Consider the following 19,478-nt stretch of genomic DNA (forward strand, 5'->3'; position numbering starts at 1 on the left):
CAGCGTTTGATATTGAGAGGAATGTGTGGACGAGGGATGCCATTCGATATGTTTTTATGTTGACTGTATCCAGGCCCACGCTGCAGGATTGTCATGGTAAAGGAGCCCTATGTTGACCAGTGCCGTTCATTTATCAAACAAGGTGACAGTTTATCTATGAGACCACAGGAGGAGAAGGTGGCATCTGAAGACCCTCGAAAAACACTCGAACTTAGCTTTAAAATCTTTCAATAATGCTTTGTAGGTCATTAAAAAGATGAAATCAGTCAAAACGTATTAGTGTTTTATCACCGCAGAGCATTTATTAAGGAATTACCACCATTTATAACAGCATTGGTAGGAAACAGAAGTGATCGACACTTGCCAAAAGGGGATTTCACAACCAGATGACACACTTTTTCAGAATATAACCTAATTTAAATGGAGTTTTACAGATCGTTATGTAGAAAGAAGTGACTAGATATATGTATACTTTCATTCTCAATGTGAATTAAAGGTTCATTTAACCCTAGAACACTATCGCTCAAATTCAAAACACCATCACGAGATAATAAATACACCCAATAAAAAGTACTTGTCATCAAAATATATGGAAACATGACAAATTTGAGTAGTGTTCTTTTATTTTAAAGTGTGTCGTGGCTAACAAAATGAAAGAAAATCATGTAAAAAGGCTCCAAAATGACTGGAAAATTTGGAATTTGGGAACAAAAAATGTAATAATAAAGATGAAACTTGGTTTCCATGAAAATCACATGAATTTATTTGTTCTAGGGTTAAGCTAAAAAAAAAAAAGAAAAACTACGGCTAATATGGATTAGCTGTAAAAGTGCGGTTCCTTGTAACGTCTGTCTGTAACTTTCAAAGCAACATTAGAGCGCGTTGTGTATTAGAGCCCAACGATTTAATATCATCGAATCAGCACATTGTTATTCATTAGTGGACCAACTGCAGAGTCAATACACATTTAATCACAGACTGGAGGCAATTAAAACGGGAGGGGGGCTAGTAGTAGCTATGCTAATTAAAGTGCCAGGCTCCCATGGGAAGTCCTCCCGTGTCTAAATATCACTACAATCGAGCCCCGTGCCATAATCCATGATGAGTTATTGCTCGTTTGCTCTCGGCCTCGACGTGCTGTCAGATTCCCCGTCAGGGCAGACGAGAGGGCAAACCTGGTCTGATGATTAAAAGAAAATCTCTGTCCTTATAATGGTCTTTCTAATCCGAAATGACTCGAGGGACGTGGGAATAAAACACAAACACCCTTTTCCATGACAGTTAAATTAATTAATCAGCTGCTAACTGATATGAAATATGGCCGTTTAATGCGGTGATTACGACGACCGGTCGATTTCCTCAAATCTCTGAGAGGCCTCTTGAGAGGACACACACACACACACACATCTCAGTTCTACATCTCAGAGAGGCTTCTTTTTCCCATTTCCTTTTTCCATCAGTCACTCAGAGAGAGAGAGAGTGTGGGGTTCATATCTGCTGCCGTCTTATCTGTATTCCTGGCTGATGAGGAAATTCAAGTTTGGGATTACCTCTGACTGCTGACCCAAATCCATCTCAGACAAACTGGCCCCGGCACTTTCATTATCCCCCTGCCTCAAAGCGACCGTGCAAAGGCAAAAAAAAAAAAAAAAGCAGCTGAGACTCACTGCCGTCAAATCCCTGCGTCTTAATCTATCCGACTATCTTTGTTTTTTATGCATGAGAATAGAAATTAAAACCTGATAGAGGGGATTTTTTTTTCTTTCTTCCACATTAGAGTGGAGCATTTACCACATATTCCACCTTGGACCAGACAGCCCTCCTTCCTGAGTGTCCATCCATATGCAGATGACTCATTTGTAGTGTTTACAGAGCAGCATAGAGGGGGCTGACATCTCGTGAAGAGTGGCTGAAAAGGGGGCTGCCTATGTCACCCCAGGAGCCCGGTGGTTAAAGCCTGCCCTCAGAGCAACAACATAAGTGTCCAATCTGTGTTTGCTTACCCGCGGACGCCGATGGCCGAGCCCTGGCCAGGAGCCCCCGTAAATTGTGGCCCTTTTTTTTTTTTTTTTTTTTTTTTACAGGCGCTGACAGCTAACAGACCATTGGGAACAGAGGCCCTATGACACGGCCACTCAGCAGATTAGCACCTCATCAGCCTCCTGCAGCTTCGAACAAATACGGCCCCTGCCTCTTTAAAGAGACAATAGGGCCACCGCCGCTAAACAGCCCCCTGCCAAGACTGCCCCCCGCCTCCGTTGCTGTCACAAAACTTCCTGGTAAGGTCTTTCTCCAGGGCCACAGCTGCATCAAGGGGTCCTTCTCTAGTTCCCCTCAAGCCCACCCTGACCAGATGTGTGTATTTCAGGTGAGCAAATATTGCCACTTGCCTGAGAGTTCAATGGCCAGTGCTTTCAGTGATGGAGGGGGTTAGTGTGTATTGCACCGGCCTCCTTTGCAACAGGGGTTCGTGTGGCTTCACACAGCAACCGAGCCACAGAGCGGGTCAGGGGGGAATTCTCCACGGAGGCACAGCTGGAGTCGGTCAAATCAAACGTACCTATACGGCTCATCTGCATTTTTTCTTTTTTTTCCCCCAGATGAGGAAACCAATCTCGCAAGCTTTCATTTCCTCTCTTTTACAAAAGAAAAGAGTCGGCGTGCCGACCAGGCACCACACATGCAGCTTTGACCTCATCTTCCCCTGCAATACACAGGCTAAAACTCTTCAAGATACACTACACTCTCAGAAATAAGGGTTCCAAAAGGGCTGAGTTTCTACCTGGAACCATGTTTTTCAAGGGTTCTTGGTAACACTAATGGTTCCAGTAAGAACCATTATTGACCCTTTAAAACTCCCTTCCTGAATAAAAGGGTTAAAAAGGGTTCTTGGTGACCCTAACGGTTCCAGAACCAAAAAGGGTTCTCCTATGAGGACAAGCCGAAGATGGTTCTACTGAGCACTTTTATTTCTAAGACTGTACCATTCAAAAGTTTGGGCTCACCTTTACAATTTTGTTTGTGTTTTCCATTAAAAGCCACACTTTTATTCATCAAAAGAGTTACAAAATTAATAGAAAATATAGTCAAGATTAGAAATAATGATTTTTATTCAAAATAATCATTTGCCCTTTCGTCAAAGAACCAGCAAAACTGTTTTTAGCTTTTTGCACAAGGGTTTTTAAGGGTTTTCAATCATCCAATAGCCTTCTAACACGATTAGCAAACACAATGTACCATTAGAACACTGGCCTCTATACACCTATGTACATATTCCATTAAAAACCAGACATTTGCAGCTAGAATAGTCGTTTACCACATTAACAATGTATTTCTGATTCATTTAATGTTATATTTATGGGGAAAACAAGTGTTTTTCCTTAAAAAATAAGGACATTTCTAAGTGACCCCAAACTTTTGAACGGTATAGTGTATAATATGTCACATTTAACTTAAAAAAAACAAGTGTACTTGACGTTCCCATCCCTCTTTAAATGCATAGATATTGGTATTTCTGTGAGACGTCAGATTGTTGAAGGAAATGTCGCACGAAGCCGTCCCCATAAAGCAAAAACACACACAGGGGGAACCACTTCCCATGATCCATCACAAGAAACTTGAGTTGTCTTTAGTTGTTTTGATTGAGAGACGCCGAGCAGCATAAATGACAATAATTTAAAGCACAACAGGCAATTTTACACGATGTAACCTCAGTTATTTAGGCCCTTATTCAGAAGGTTCACATGCAGGGGAATTAAAAGCTAAGATTGACCACTTGTCATGTTTTGAACACCTTTTTCGACGTACGTCCTTTGTCAAGAACCCGGGAAATAAAAAAGTCACACAGTGCTGGGCTGCAGACAGATTTCCCCGATTTTTACCACAGCCCATCTCGTGTGTACTAAAAGCGCCCGTATATAGGACATGAATCACTATTTACTGGTCATGACGCAAAGGCAGCATTGTGAGTGTGAAAAGGCCACGGGGGCTGAATGCCACACCGACCGAGTCACTCACAGAAAGGCCAGGCTCACAGCTGAGGAAGAGGCAGGATAAGCTTAGGTAAAGGCTACAGGCCCCGCAGACACAGCCACAGCTGTGTATTGGGTTCAGAAGATGATGTGTCGGTGTAGACTGAGGACCACCTTGATCCCCGCTGGAAGTCAAACAGAAGTGTGGGTCGCCGTGTCCTGGGAGGCCCCTCTCCTCTTTGCCGTCACAGTGAAATGACACTAGGCCCAGAAAGCAAACAAGATCTCTCTCCATCTCTCGCCTCCAAGCTCGCTCCAACCTTGTTTGGGTGATGGGTTTTCTTTCTGTTGTTCTGTTTGTTTGCCTGTTTGGTCTGGGAGCTCATGGATACCCAGCATGGGAGAGGAGAGGAATAGAGGATGCGGTGGTGGTGGTGGTGGTGGTGGTGGTGGTGGTGGTGGACAAGCGTGCGTGACACACACACCTCAGACCTCCCCGTGAGGTGACGAGAGACCTGCAGAGAAGCTACCAGGCAAAGCTGCTCGACAAACACACACACAGGCCTCAGGATCAGGGGCAACAAAGGCGGATTGGCTGCCTCTGATCCTTCACCACGCGCTGTTTCTGTCAAACAGCGCCGTTTCAGGTCGTGTAAATGACATATCAGCTCTCTGGTATTCAGAGTTGATAAGTATTTTACTTTAAAATGGGGCCAAAATACATTTCTAACTGTACCAAATACACCGTTTACCCCCCCTAGTAGTTTAACCCACAGCGAGTGACACCTTCTGGCAGCATAGAGAATTTCTTTCTGCATGGAAGCGGGCCATGATGAGGAGTCTGCACACATGTGTATATATACTCTACCATTCAAAAGTTTGGGGTCACTTAGAAATGCCCTTATTTTTGAAGGAAAAGCACTTTTTTTTCACTGAATATAACATTAAATGAATCAGAAATACACTCTATACATTGTTAATGTGGTAAACGACTATTCTAGCTGCAAACGTACTGGTTTTTAATGGAATATGTACATAGGTGTATAGAGGCCAGTGTTCTAATGGTACATTGTGTTTGCTAATCGCGTTTATTGGATAACCCCTTAGAAAACCCTTGTGCAAGTATGTTAGCACAGCCGAAAACAAGAGAAAAATTATTATTTGGAACAAAAAAATATTATTATTTCCAATCTTGTCAATGTCTATATTTTCTATTAATTTAGCAACTCTTTTGATGGCATTAACTACTTACTAATTATGACACTATACCATTCAACCAGAGGAGGGAGACATTGCTCCACATTTCCTATAAATGACTGAGCCGCTTATCCCATGTTCCCTTTGATTATGTTATGCTTTTATTTTGTTGTTGTGCTTGATGTGAGGATAGACTCGGTGAAATCGAACAGTGCTGTTGTATTTTTTCCATTCGTCGGTCCAATCTGGGGTTAACGGGGTCATGAGGTCTCGCTAAGAAGGGTCACATCTTGAAATCATTGAGAGAAACAGACAATAAGGTCTGATATTCAGATCTGTGGCCCAGGAATATGTCATTTTATTCAAAAGGAGCTGCAGTTAAACACGCGTTTGATCCCGGAATTGAATCCACGATAGCGTTTTTTTTGAGTGATTTCAAAGTTGTCCACAAACCCCCACATCCACCTCCACCACCTCCCTCTTTAACTGTGTCATTACTCCCTTGCGGGCTGCACGGTGTGGTGCAACAATCACATCCAGCTGCTGAGGATGGGATCTGACATGTGAAACCACTACACACACACACATGCACACACACATCATGATGCAACATACGTGGAAGCCCGAGCTAAGTATGCACGCACGCTGAAATCCAAAAAACAGCCGTGAACGTGAAGAAAACTTCCATTCTCACTTAAGAAATTTGTTTTTTATTCCATTGGTATGAACTGAAATATACAAAACACTGACACCTGCCAATCCAGCGGCAACACAGACGAGGGAAAAGGACAACAGGAAACAGGAATGTACTCCCAAAACACACCAATAAAGCGAACTATAAAACCGTAGCACTATAAACTCCCATGTGAACCGAATTCTTTCTAACGACAAAGGGGGGGGGGGCTGTGAGAAATGGTCCCAGCAACGTAATAAACAAGAAAATGGACCCTAGTTATTTAGCTCTGGGTTGGCTGTGTGTGAGATACCTTCAGAGCACAAGGATCACATACAGTACATTCATAAAGAATTGAAAACCCTTCATGTTTTAACACAATTTACGTATATAAAATCTCTTTTTTTCTGCTTTGGCTTTATGTGTGTAGACTGAGGATTTTTAGCTTAAAGCTGCAACATAAACCTTATCTTAATACTTTCTGAACATTGAAAGAAACGCTCTAACACAAATAGTTTATTGTCGCTTTTAAACCTCATGCTGAACAGAGGTCGTGGCCCCTTTTATTATTGCATTTACCTTCAGACATAAACGCTCATTTTTTGCGATAAATAGTTTGGAAAACACTGAAATGAACGAAATACCTGACGTCACTACTGCGTGAGCTGCGTCCGCTCTCTGTAGCAGTGAATAGTGTTTCTATTCATTCACTCTGTTCACTGGTAATATAGTGCAAAAAACCTACCACAATTACTAAATACATTAAAAAAAAACAACATGACATAGAAAATTACACGGGATAGTTCCAGTTTCATGCCAACAGTTCAGAAACGGGGAGAAAACTCGATTGAGTTTGATCCTCAGACTGTCGATCCCTCGCGAAAGGTGCCCTTTACTCCCGGGATGAGCTCTCACTCTGTCTCTGATCTCCTTTTTCACAGAAAGAACACAGCCATGTAGTTAAAGTTAACCTAAATTGTATGTACATTAACTATAGTTGTGTGTTTTGGCTTGTGATTGTTCTTGAGAAAAACCCATGGAATGGACATCTTTGGTTTTTTTAATGCGTTTCTGTTGCTCCGCCTTCCGCCTGATGCTCGTAGCAGTGCAATCAAGCCACCGTTCTGGGTTTTTTTTGAAAACCTCCGGAGCGTAATTCTCCATGTGATCGGCTTCTGTTTCCTGTTTTCCACAACAAAAATCCAGCGCTCCCAAAGCTCCTTTAGGGTGTACTTAATCCCCCGAGCCACTAGGGATCCTCTTCCATGTCGTCCAGGTTGGGAGCCATGATGAAGTGTTTGGGGTAAACGAGGCTGTGCTCGTCGGCGTACTCCTCCCAGCGAGCGTCGTCGCTCTCGTGGGTGATGTAGCGCTCGCCTCGCCTCGTCTCGAACTCCCTGAGGTCCAGCCACGTCTGATAGTCCTGAGGGGAAATAGAATAGAACAGAAATATTACAATTACACGTTTAATCCCACCCAAAAAATCCCAATCCCTGACATTCAAGCAGGAAGAATGACAAGACATGGTCGTCAAGAGGACAGGCTACATCTCAACCATTAGTTTTTAATTCCTTTTATTAGCTTAAATGTTGCACTGTGTTCAGTCTAAGAACATAAGCTGTAACCAAGTGGCAATATGTTGTGACATCACCAATAAGAAGCTGAACTCCCATTTTGAAGCCTCCAGGGACGCCATGTTGAGTCTGTGTCCACTCATATGTGCTGTAATATCGTCTATTTTCCTCTATTATTGACATAATGTTCTATTGAAGAAGGTCTGAGACCATAGACTTCTCAGGAAAATGTTTACTGATGTTATTAAACAAGTTATAATTCAAGTTCCAATAGACGTCCATTGAAAATAACTTGTTTTTGCAACCAAAACTATAAGACAATGTCCACTTTGTCTATAACAATGAGTCATTAACTGTTCATTTAAAGGTTTAGGGGGGAAAAACAATAAAAACAAATATGTCACCTGTAACCAGGGATGGCTGAGACATTTGTCCACACTGTACCTCTTCCTCATCTTGACCTGGAGGAGATTGTTGATCAGATCTGTGGCTGTGGAAGAAACAATAGGCAGACTATGTTACTAATGTGATCTTGAAATGAAAACATGAAAATAACAGCTACAGCTCGGGCAGCTGGGGGAGATTTGAAAACCGATTCATCTCCAACCACAGACAGACACAGTTTCAGACGACTCAGACGTGTGGGAGGGGAGGGCAGCACTGAGGTCACATGTCTGAGTATCAGTCTGACACACACACACACACACACATGGTTACACATGCAGGTGTAACCATGCAGGGCAAAGTTACGATTCATTTTGCGCTGCTCTTTTCGTTTAATAAACAGACGACCGTAGGCGCACTCACGGCGATAAAGGAGCTAACAAAGCTAACGGAGCTAACTGGTAAACGGTGCCTGTACTCCGCGTCTTTTTCAGTTTTGAGTGCCTGTCTCTTTAAATGCCACATGAAACTATGTCAGCGTCACTGAGGCTCCGGCAGTTAACAGCAGTTAGCAATTGGAAAAGCCATCATTTGCCGGCGGCACATTGCCGTCATATATAAAACGTATCAACTGGACACGTAAAATCCTCTGAGGCTGGAAGTTTGTGTAGAACTCTGTGCTGCACTGTGCAGCCAAGAATAGAACACTTTGCGGACTTCCGCTCTTCCGGATACTATTGCCCTCGAGTGCACTCTCGCGTTTTTTAGGGACAAAGCAGAGCTCCGCGACACAACAATTCCAAGGAATGTTTCGTTGTGACGTAGCAATGAGCGCGGATGTCAACATGTGTTCTAAGCGTCAAAATTACCCTCTGCGGAGATGTCCTTCCAGGGAGTCGGTGGATACATGAAGGCGGCGTTCTTGATCTGATCGTTGATGTCCTCGTCCTCGTTGAAGGGGAACGTGCCGCTCAAGCTGACGTACACGATGACTCCCACCGACCACATGTCCAAGGAGCGGTTGTAGCCTTTGCTGCGCAGCACCTCCGGAGCGAGGTACGCCGGCGTGCCCACGACAGAGCGCCGGAATGACTTCTCGCCGATGATGCGGGCGAAGCCAAAGTCACACAGCTTCACCTGGATAACGATTTAAAAAAAAAAACAATCATCATCACATCCACACACCAGTTAGGACAGCAAAAGGACCTCTGTGTTCTTACCTGAGGAAAGGGCTCTGCAGAGGCCAGTAGTACATTCTCAGGCTTTAAGTCACAGTGAACGATGTTTTTGAAGTGCAGATGTCTCAAGGCCACCAGGATCTGTCGTAAACCAACGTCCAAAAAAGTACATATTTAGCAACTTAAAGCCAGACGACAATAAGTCGGCGTCAAAATGTTTTCATGTATACAATATATATGTTATATATACAGAGCAATGTTTGTATAATGTGTCCAATAGAATCGACGGCGCTGCCATGTGGAAAAATCACAGCAGCATAAGCACGCTAATGCTCTTAAGTACTTCCATCTTGACGAGTACCATCACATCAAGACATATGATCCCGTCTCATCATCCCATCTATATTCATGAGTACTGGCGTAAGCTAGCGCCGCACGCATGTCTGCCCACGGCGCTCTACCAAAACCACAGCACGACTGACTCCCCTGTCCTGACCCTGGCTTTGACAGAAGCCCTCGTCGGCCACATCAGAGCCGCGGCGCCCCGCCGCAGCTAATGCAGCTGTTGTTAATGGCTCCGCTCCTGTTTTTCGGGGACCCGGGGGCCTGCTGCTCCTCTAATCAGCCCCCCAAAGCCACGACGCAAAGCAGCGCTGTAATCCCCGGCCAGGGACGAGGCCGCGATGCCATGTAAGACCGATCCCGTAAACAACCCAAACCCTGACAGACACGCAAATCTGCTCACCACAAGAATAAACAGGCCCTGGAGCTGGAGCTCAGACTCACTCACAGTGGGCTAACAAACATCCCCCCCCCCCCCCCCCCCCCAAAAAAAAAACAGAGGGTGAAGGCCGGGAAACTATAAAGGGAGAAGTCGCTAAAAAAACACCAAATAACAGGAACTACAGAACCATTCCATTTAAAGATAAATTGTGCAACATTTAATTTGCATTAAAATAACGAGACCAATGTTTTCCAACATTATTTAAATCCATATTATTGTTCAGGGTAATGAACTGCTTCAACACACCTGAAGGGAAACATCTAAAACTGACATGTTTGAGCTGCAGAGGTGATATAATAAATTCTTATTTGACCATGACTCGTTCACAGAGAATAAGGCTAACGGATAATTCTGTTGAAAAAGTCAGCATGTGGCAGCTGGAAACTTAATCTCGTTAAGTTAAGGAAACAAAAGAAGCAAACACAGACCTGTGTGACGAGGAACTTGGTGATCCGCTCGGGAAGTTTGCTCTTCTCGCTGGACAGGATCATCTCCAGCATGTCGCCGTGCAGCTTCTCCATGACGACAAAGACCCGCTCTGGCGTCTCGAACATGCACTCTAAGTTGACGATGCCGGGGTGGTGCAGATTCTGAAGGACACGCGCACCGTGATGAGTAAAGAAGAAATGGAACTGGATCGGAATGGTGTGTGTGTAAAATAGGGCTACTGCTAAAAACCTGCAGTCCATTTCTATTCATTTTGCAACTCTTTTGATGAATAAAAGTGCGACTTTTAATGGAAAGCACAAACAAATTGTATAGGTGACCCCTAACTTTTCAACGGTAGTGTTTATATATATATATTAAAGTTGATAAAACAAAAGAGACGTGGATTGATTTTTAGTAGAAAAATCCCTCTGTGATGAAGGATCTCGCTACTGTGATCGATAAGAAACTGAGCGTACGTATTTTTATCGCAAGTCGACGCCACTTTAGTTTAGTTTGACTCTTGTTTTAGCAAATCTGTTGTTACATGTTCTTAAATGTGATTCCATATTCATTCTATTGTTGCATTTATTCATTTGTTGTGTTATGGCAATGATGATATTCAAATGTGACACAAACTCCCCCTTGAGGATAATAATAAAATGGCGGAGTTTTTGGAAAATCTCTAATTGCAAAAATAACAATTTTACACAACATGAACAATATATAGTTTTCTTCTTACCTGTAATATGGCCACCTCATTCCTCAGCTGGCTCTCCTGCTTGGTAGGAAACCTCATCTTGTCAATGACTTTGATGGCCACGTCTCTGCCGCTCTTTCTGTGTTTGCCTAACGTGTGTAAAAGAAAAAAAATGTATAACTTTAAATATCCCGCCTGTTACTTGTGGTGTAATAGATGGATAATGTACAAAATTGAGTTACTTACCTCCGTACACGATGCCAAACTGGCCCGATCCCAGCACCTCATCAGAAAATATTTGGTACACCGAGGCGATGTCCTGCACAGAGATAACGTTGCTCCGTTATTGCTATTGTTAGATTAAATCAGTATCGGTTACGTCATCTTAAATCCTAACATTGCCAAACTCTCGCTCAACTGCAGCAGAAGTAAAACAAACCAAAAAAAAATCCCTTCAACAAAGACACACGAGTCGGCAGCTTCCCCATTTGTGCAGCATTAAAGCTTCCACCGGGGGAGGGGGGGGGGGGTTTCAGTGAAAGGCATGGTATAATATAGTTTCTGATGTCACCACAATAGCTACTTTACAAGCACAATGAATGCATGTGCTGGGAAATTGTACAACAACATAAAAAAAAAAAAAGGGAGGACGACCCACACTCACCACATTCTCCTGGATCTGGCAGTTGGACACAGATATGCTGATGGACAACTCTTCTGAAACAGAACACACAAGTGGGGGGGAAAAAGAAAAATGTCACTTTACCAATGCATGAAGCAGTTACAGTAAGTCAGCTCACGCATGTTTTTTTTTTCTTCTTCTCCTTCCTTCTTATCGCAGCTGCACGCAATAAGTCACAGGCCCACATAATGAAGCATTTTATTACACAATAAATAGGCTACAACATCGATCTGAGAGGCCACGTGTGACTGAACGCTGCAAGTATGCGTTGCACAGCGAGATAAAGGGAAACACTAAATATGGTGTGACTTTATTTAATGCTGCAACTGAAAGGACCAAATAAATGCTATTAGGACATTTAATATTACTATTACTACCAACACAGTGTTATACAGTGTGCTGAAGTAGTTTTAACACACATTTTATAGATTTTTCACTCACATGTGGATCTTCAATCTTCTATTCACTTTGGAGCCACAGAGTTTCGGGCTCTGATTCCCTGTTTTTGATCTAAGAAAAATAAGACTTCCGTCCCTGAGTGAGGCTCTGGTTTTTTTGGGGGGGTTTTTTGCACAGTCTCGCCAGATCATTTTTCGCAATTGTCACATAACTGACTTGCTGGCCTCGAGAAAGTGATGCATTCTCTGCCTGTAAAACTGATGACTCCAGTCATCTGAGTGTGTTTTTTGGGGGGGGGTATCACATTATCCAAGCAGTCTGTCCTTTTTAACCCTAGAACACTATCGCTCAAATTCAAAACACCATCGCTAACGCTGGGTGATTTTTACCCCGAGATAATAAATACAGCCAATAAAAAGTACTCGTCATCAAAATATATCAAAACATGATCACAAATAGTGTTATAGTGTAGTAGTGTAATAGCGTTCTTTTATCTTAACCTGTGTCATGTCTAACAAAATGAAAGAAAAGCATCATGAGGGGACCGTATAGAAATGCTCCAAAATTACTGGAAAATTAGAAAAAAAAATTAGATGAAAATCACATAAATGTATTTGCTCCCAGCAATGGTGTTCTAGGGTTAAAATATGTATTAAAATATGTGGAGTCATAAGGAAAGCCTTCCTCAGCTGAAATATTCAGCTTAAACGTGTGAAAATAAAACAATATTATTTGTTTATTCTGTTTCAGCTGTGCTAACATCATTGCACAAGAGTTTTCAAGCGTTTTCTCATCATCCAATAGCCTTCTAACCTATTAAAAAACACAATGTACCATTAGAACACTGGAGAGATGGTTGTTGGAAATGGGCCTCTATACACCTATGTACGTATTACATTGAAACCCAGACGTTTGCAGCTACAATAGTCGTTTAAGACATTAACATTAAATAAGGACATTCCTAAGTGACCCCAAACTTTTGCATGGTAGTGTATGTGACTTACTGTGATCTTTGCCCTGTCCGGCAGCACTGGCCACACTCGGCTGGGGTGTGACGGGCATCAGGGCCTGTCTGATGGCTTTCTCCCAGCCCTGGGCGACCTCCACGCCGACACCGGAGGCAGCCAGAGCCGGGCTGTGGTAGTGACTGCCGTTGTTCTCGCCCACGTAGTAGACCATGGTCGCTGTGATGATCTCAAAGCAGTGGAGGTTGCTGCCCTGGGCCAGATGACTGTAGTCTTTGGACTGCTCCACCTGGAGGATCTCAGACAGAGGGATTTCCTGTAGAAACACAGGGGTTCACCACAGAATAAGCTCAGTGGGAATTTGTTTTTAATTCTTTTTGAATATTCCTTTTATGTACAACCAGCGTACCTGAGGAATAAACAAGTTATTGGCAGGAAAACGAGTATTATAGAGCTTGGGATGCGTTTAAAAGAGAGGTAACCTGAAGAAAACAGGAGATACTACAATATCTAAATGGACGATTATATATATATATATATATATATAAGACATCCTAAAACAAGTTTATCTATTCCTATTTTATACATTTTACAAGTTGTGAATTTAATAACAACAGTGATACTATTTTATTTGTATAGTGGTTTTAAAAAGTGCTCAAATACTCCTTAAAACCAATAAACTACACATACAAACACTAAACCTACAAATGCAGCACTCACTTTACACAAACATGACACTTAAAACGTTGATTTACAAACATAAACACTCACACACACTGCCTCCAACACCCGGTGCCGATGAGATAATCCAAGCTCTACTTTCCTCCCTTCCTCTTCTCTCTCTTATGAGCACATACAGGACGAACGGTAGTGTAGCACACTTTAAAAATCCCCCCCTTCCCCTTTCAAACTCGCTGTCAAATCAAAGAGAGAGGAGGGAGGGTTCGGAAATTAAAAAACACAAAGAAGCTCCAGCCAATGGGGGCTCCCGGAGGCACACGCTGTCCCCTCCGCGTGGCTCACCACAGAGTATCAGATGAAGTGCTTGTGGTTAGCGGGGCCAGGTCATGTGAGTGGAGGCCCTGCGGCGGCCGGAGCGCTCTGGTTTCCTGATTACAAGGCAGCACCAGCCAGAGGCCCCATCTGAGCATGAGCCGCTGGCGCTACCGCGAGCCACTGAGACGAAAGACACGGCAGCTACCATTCCTCAACGGGGGCACTGTGTGTATATGTGTGTGTGTGTGTGTGTGTGTGCGTTTGATTGTGACAGGACTCAATCTGGCAGAGACAGAGAGAAGCCCCCTCACCCCATAAAAAGGTTCTTCAGAGGAAAAGCCACAAGTACAGGGGTCTCGTCTTCAAACGCGCAGCCGTTATGGCTTCCAAATGGTGAAAATGGCTGCCATGCCTGGCAAGCGAGGCCACCACGCGACCACGACTAATCAGATCGGAGGTAAAGAGGAGGAAAAAAAAGGGACAGCGGCCCGCACGCTGATGAGCAGCAGACAAGAAACTTCAGGGTAATGAAAAGGGGAAAATGCCCAAGACGGATGCAGATGGAGAAATATGTGGTTTTCGGGAAAAGAAACTCCTGCAGCACATACAGGAGGCCATCATCATCATCATCATCATCGTCGCCGTCGCACGTTATCTATCACATCTTTGCAACAAAGCATGCAAATCTTCGAGCGTGAAGACCTTCAATTACCCTCCTGAGGGTCTTTAAACGAAGCCCAAGTCGATGCACATAAAGCTGCCTGTAAACACACCCTGAGGAATCGGTCCCCACTGAGGTTTCCCCTCTGAGGCTTTAGTGGCAGAGTCTGCAGGGTGTGACAGGGTAATTGGGGGAGAAGGGCGAAGTAATTAAGCTTTTCTTTTTTCTTTTTTCTAAGGTTAGTTTCACAACCAAGTGTAATAAAGAGTTGGTAAGAGAGAAGAAAGGGACGACTGGAGATGCAGCTGCTTGCGAAACCGTCACAGGCTCAAAGGGAGCGTGCCTGTTCAAAAGTCACTGGGGTCACTTATAAATGTCCTTTTTATGAAGTAAAAACACTTTTATTCAATGAATATAACATTACCTTAATCAGAAATACATTGTTAATGTGGTAAACTACTATTCTAGCTGCAAACGTCTGGTTTTTAATGGAATATGTACATAGGTGTATAGAGGCCCATTTCCAGTGTTCTAATGGTACATTGTGTTTGCTAATTGCGTTAGAAGGCTATTGGATGATTAGAAAACCCTTGAAAACGGCTGAAAACAAGGGCAAAATTATTATTTGGAATAATAATCATTATTTCTAATCTTATCAATGTCTTGGTTATATTTTCTATTCATTTTGCAACTCTTTTGATGAATAAAAGTGTGACTTTTAATGGAAAACACAAACAAATTGGATAGGTGACCACAAACTTTTGAAGGGTAGTGTACATAACATAACAAAACGCATTCCCTTTGGCCTTTATCTTAACCATCACAACTAAATGCCTTTCCCTAACCTTTGACCTAACCCTTAATCAAAGTATTATTAACCTTGTGCAGCTATTCGTCTTAGGACTGTTCTCCGCAACCTTGACCGTAACCAGTCGATGCTTAACTCTGACTGAAATGAGGGACTGGTCCTGACAAGGTTAAAGAGGTTTCAAATGCAACGATACACACAAACACACACACACTGCAACTTGACTTTGACCACAGTTAAAGGAGGTGTCCCGAAAACATACTGAGCAACATGAACAATAAGATGATTACAGCCCCATCTCTCGCTCTCTCCCTCACACACACACACACACACAAAAAAAAAAACCACCAGCACACATGTGGAAGTCTTTACCTAGCAGCCCTGTAGTTCCCTCCCTCCGACTTCAGCGTGTAATTACTGTGCTATTAAGCCCCTGCGGCAGTGTAATGACTGACTACGGAGCTGGCACCAAGTGGGAAGTGTCACACAACTCTCCACAACTGATTTTACACACTGAAAATCTCTGGTGACTTGGAGATAAGGTTGTGCAATATGACTAAATATGATTTAACAAAAAATTCCGACCGTATAAATTATTTATTTCACTTTACTTTAGATTCTTCCATAAACATTCCCCCCCTATTTTTTTTTTTTACATAGGGAGATTCCCTTAGTCTCTCCTCAAAACCCCTTCAAATATCCAATCTGACCTGATGCACAGAAGCTAAACATATCTTAGCGACTGTATGTGTTCACTTCATGTAGCTGCACTGTGGTATAAAAAAAAAAACCCACAGGGGAACTTTTAAAGAGCTGAGGTAGTTAACAGTTGCTATTCAAACAACCACACAGGGAATCCACTGCTTATATTTCATTTGCACACCTCTGATATTTCAATATGAAACAAAACATCCCCTACATGACGACTTCACTGTCAATATTGCAGATGTTTAGATTAGGGAAGTGGTAAAGTTTCAGGTTTAGTTTGACGTTTGAAGATATTGTTCGTCAGGTCATGGACTTCCATTGCAGGTGGAATCATCATTGAGGTCAAAGGCCGACAGTAACACTTTAACACCCACACGTGTTAAAGGACAAGAGAATGTCCTGTAACTAAGTTTTTTTGGCCATTTTTCCAGAATAACTTCCAATATCTGGCAGTTATTTGCAAATTTGCTGCATATTAAAATACTGTTTTAACAAACAGTTAAGGTTGTACATGTTAAATTTGAAATTTGAACAGTATAAAACATATTTACAATTATGTTTTTTGTAGCCTCTCTGTGTTTCTTTGTCTCTCGAAGTGCAAAAACAGGCTAAAAACAAGGCAATCTGAGATGGCAGACTTCACCCCATTCACGCAACGAGCCTCTGGCGGCCTCTGTCGGTCATATTGGCAAGTGCAAGTGTGGAAGCACAAACAGAGCCACTAAAAACAATACTTCACTCCCACTATGTACAGGGGTACAGGTGTTTCTCCAACTCTTTCAAGCATTCAACCATCTTTTCACCATGTTTTAGATTTTTAAATGCAGAAATGTTCCATATTATATCTTTAATTCAAGAACAAGGCGGGGAGGAGAGTGTCACGCTTACTTTGTAGAATTTGGCTCCAGTGTCGTTCTGGAAGAGACTCAGACTCTTGCTGTCCAGCCTCCAATAATGTCTCTTGCGCTGTTAAAAAAAAAGGGGGGGGGAGGGAAACAAACACCAAAGTTAGTCTGAAAGGCAAAATATTGCAGTGCAGAAGTCCAATGTTTAGTTTTTCCAGGCAAAATACCTTCTGTGCTGAATTCAACACATGCGAACTGGAGTTTCAACCCAGCACATAGGCAAGAGCTCAGTCCATTTCAGACTGGGCTCCTCTGTTGAGCCTTTGGGGTTATCAGTCTTACCAGGTTGTCCCTGCTCGTATAGTGTACCATCCAGCCCTCCTTCACTAGAGTGGAGCTCCGCCTCTTGGTGTGTTTGATGGACTGGACCACCCGCATGAGAGGGATGTTGGTGCTGGTGGAGGGACTAGACAAAAAAAAAAAAGATATTTATATTTAATTATTTAATTAATTACTGGTTTTAATAACAAGAATATAATAAAATATTCATTCATTTTCACTTTCTTCTCTAAGCAGTCAGCGTTTAGTCTCACAGATTGTGACATAGTTCTGTCGTTTGTATACACGGTAACACTCGTGCAAACATAAACGCCCACTGCTGGTGCAGAATAAATACAGGTTTCGGTCAGTGGTGTGTTTAAGACACGACCACAAAGTCCCCGGTTTGAATTAGTAAGGTGACCTTTGCTTACACGTCATTGTTTACCTGAACTGATACCAAAACGAATAAAATACAACAGAACTGGACGTTGACATGAGCAGGCCACAGCCACCATGAATGAGGAAGCAAAACGAAACAGAAACTTGCACTTCATCACCAGAAAACCAAAAATCTGAATCTTTATACCTAATAGCCTTGATGGGTTCTTCATCTTTCTCTCTGTCCAAAAAAGGAGAGTCCATGTCAAAAATCCTCTCTTCTGGCGTCGACGGCTCCTCTGAGTCGTCCAGACTTCTGCCTCCATCCATATCGTTACTGTCCACCTCCATCGTGTCCATGGTCGTGTCTGAATCTGGGCCTGGACTGGCTGGTTCTGCACAGGTGTCCATTAAATATGCAAATATCATGAAATCGACAAATACGATGAGATAAATAGTCACTATCAATTTGAAATGAGTCGGTAGTAGAAGAGCTCACCTCCGTTGAAGTCCACCTCACCTAAACAATCTCTTGGTACCTTCGACGCACATCGCTTGTGGCAGTTGAATCTGCAATCTAACAGAAGATATATATATATATATATATATCATGGTAATTAAACCTCTGTAATATACAGACTTAAATTCTCAAGACGGAAACATTGAACTTCAGAATTATCATGACAATGGAAGAAGTGCGCAGTTTTTACTCTCCACTGTGGAACCTCTAGTGCCCCCCTGTGGACTTCTAAATATCAAAACACTCCTCACTCTCTCGCTCACAGACACAGCCCTTCGCTTTATGCTGCACAAGACGTTCTATATTTCTTTCTGCGTTACATTTACACTTCATCCGGGGAATTTGGAGCTGCGTGGTGCAGGAACAGCAGCGGCTGCGATCGCCACATGCAAGCACATATTCGGGTAGTTGTTCAAGTCTTCTGAGGTTTGTGAGTTTGTGAGAAAACCAAAATCGTGACCTTGAAATTTGGAGCTGCATAGTGCAGGAACAGCAGCGGCTGCGATCGACACATGCAGGCACTTCAGGCAGTTGTTCAAGTCTTCTGAGGTTTGTGAGTGTGAGAAAGCCAAAATCATGACTGTCAAATTTGGAGCTGTATAGTGCAGGAACAGCAGTGGCTGCAATCGCCACATGCAGGCACATATTCGGGCAGTTGTTCAAGTCTTCTGATGTTTGTGAGTTTGTGAGAAAACCAAAATCGTGACCTTGAAATTTGGAGCTGTATAGTGCAGGAACAGCTCTATGCAGATTGATGCATGTTGACATTTTGTACATATTTGAAAAGTTAGGTGATTACAACTTTAAGAAGACATTTTTCTGCCCTACCTTTACACTGCATGCCCTGGCGAAAAATACCCTTGAGCAGACGCTTGCAGTACTGGCAGATAGTGGGCCGAGTGTAGGTGTGAATGGCAAAGGTGTGCGGCACCTTAACTCGTCCCAGCACCATCTTCTCCATCCAGATAGGCCGACCGCTCCAGGACAGGATCCGCTTCCCTGCCTCCTGATGAGTCCTCTGCTGTAGTGTGCAAGGATGGAGGAAGAGGGGAAGACGGATTGATGTTAAAGTTGATTAAAAAACATGAGCATGAAGGAATAAAAATGAAAAATGAAGTCCTCAAAGGGAGTATCCAAATGACAGGGACGGAGCCAGAGTGAATAATCACATGGCAGGAGAAGAAGAGAAAGAAGTCAGTGGAAAAGGAGGGAAAAGAAATCTGTCACACCGAGTTAGCATGAGTCTGCGTAGCATTCTCAATCCTGGTGGTCGACACAATGTTATTAGATTTGTCATTTTTCACCGCA

At 43.0% G+C, this 19,478-nt stretch overlaps 1 protein-coding gene across 3 annotated transcripts in view; it reads right to left on the minus strand.

Annotated features, from left to right (window-relative positions):
• Nucleotides 1-7,090: 7,090 nt before the first annotated feature.
• The window catches only part of prkd3 (protein kinase D3), a gene marked incomplete at its 3' end in the record, with an annotated part of 37,020 nt that continues 24,632 nt past the window's right edge, over nt 7,091-19,478 (minus strand). Inside the window, exons 5-18 of one of the 3 annotated variants that reach the window (XM_083908241.1) lie at nt 18,999-19,191; nt 18,150-18,227; nt 17,859-18,039; nt 17,294-17,417; nt 16,995-17,072; nt 12,973-13,249; nt 11,552-11,604; nt 11,134-11,206; nt 10,930-11,036; nt 10,190-10,351; nt 9,020-9,118; nt 8,669-8,936; nt 7,820-7,905; nt 7,091-7,264 (exon numbers count right to left, since the gene is read on the minus strand). In XM_083908241.1, the coding sequence (XP_083764367.1) occupies nt 7,091-7,264; nt 7,820-7,905; nt 8,669-8,936; nt 9,020-9,118; nt 10,190-10,351; nt 10,930-11,036; nt 11,134-11,206; nt 11,552-11,604; nt 12,973-13,249; nt 16,995-17,072; nt 17,294-17,417; nt 17,859-18,039; nt 18,150-18,227; nt 18,999-19,191 (1,953 nt within the window). Of the gene's footprint in view, nt 7,265-7,819; nt 7,906-8,668; nt 8,937-9,019; nt 9,119-10,189; nt 10,352-10,929; nt 11,037-11,133; nt 11,207-11,551; nt 11,605-12,972; nt 13,250-16,994; nt 17,073-17,293; nt 17,418-17,837; nt 18,046-18,149; nt 18,228-18,998; nt 19,192-19,478 lie in introns of all 3 variants that reach the window. The other 2 variants (XM_083908240.1, XM_083908239.1) reach the window with 2 other exon arrangements.

The sequence above is a fragment of the Microchirus variegatus genome, assembly GCF_963457635.1.
Source record: "Microchirus variegatus genome assembly, chromosome: 21".
Classification (NCBI taxonomy): domain Eukaryota; kingdom Metazoa; phylum Chordata; class Actinopteri; order Pleuronectiformes; family Soleidae; genus Microchirus; species Microchirus variegatus.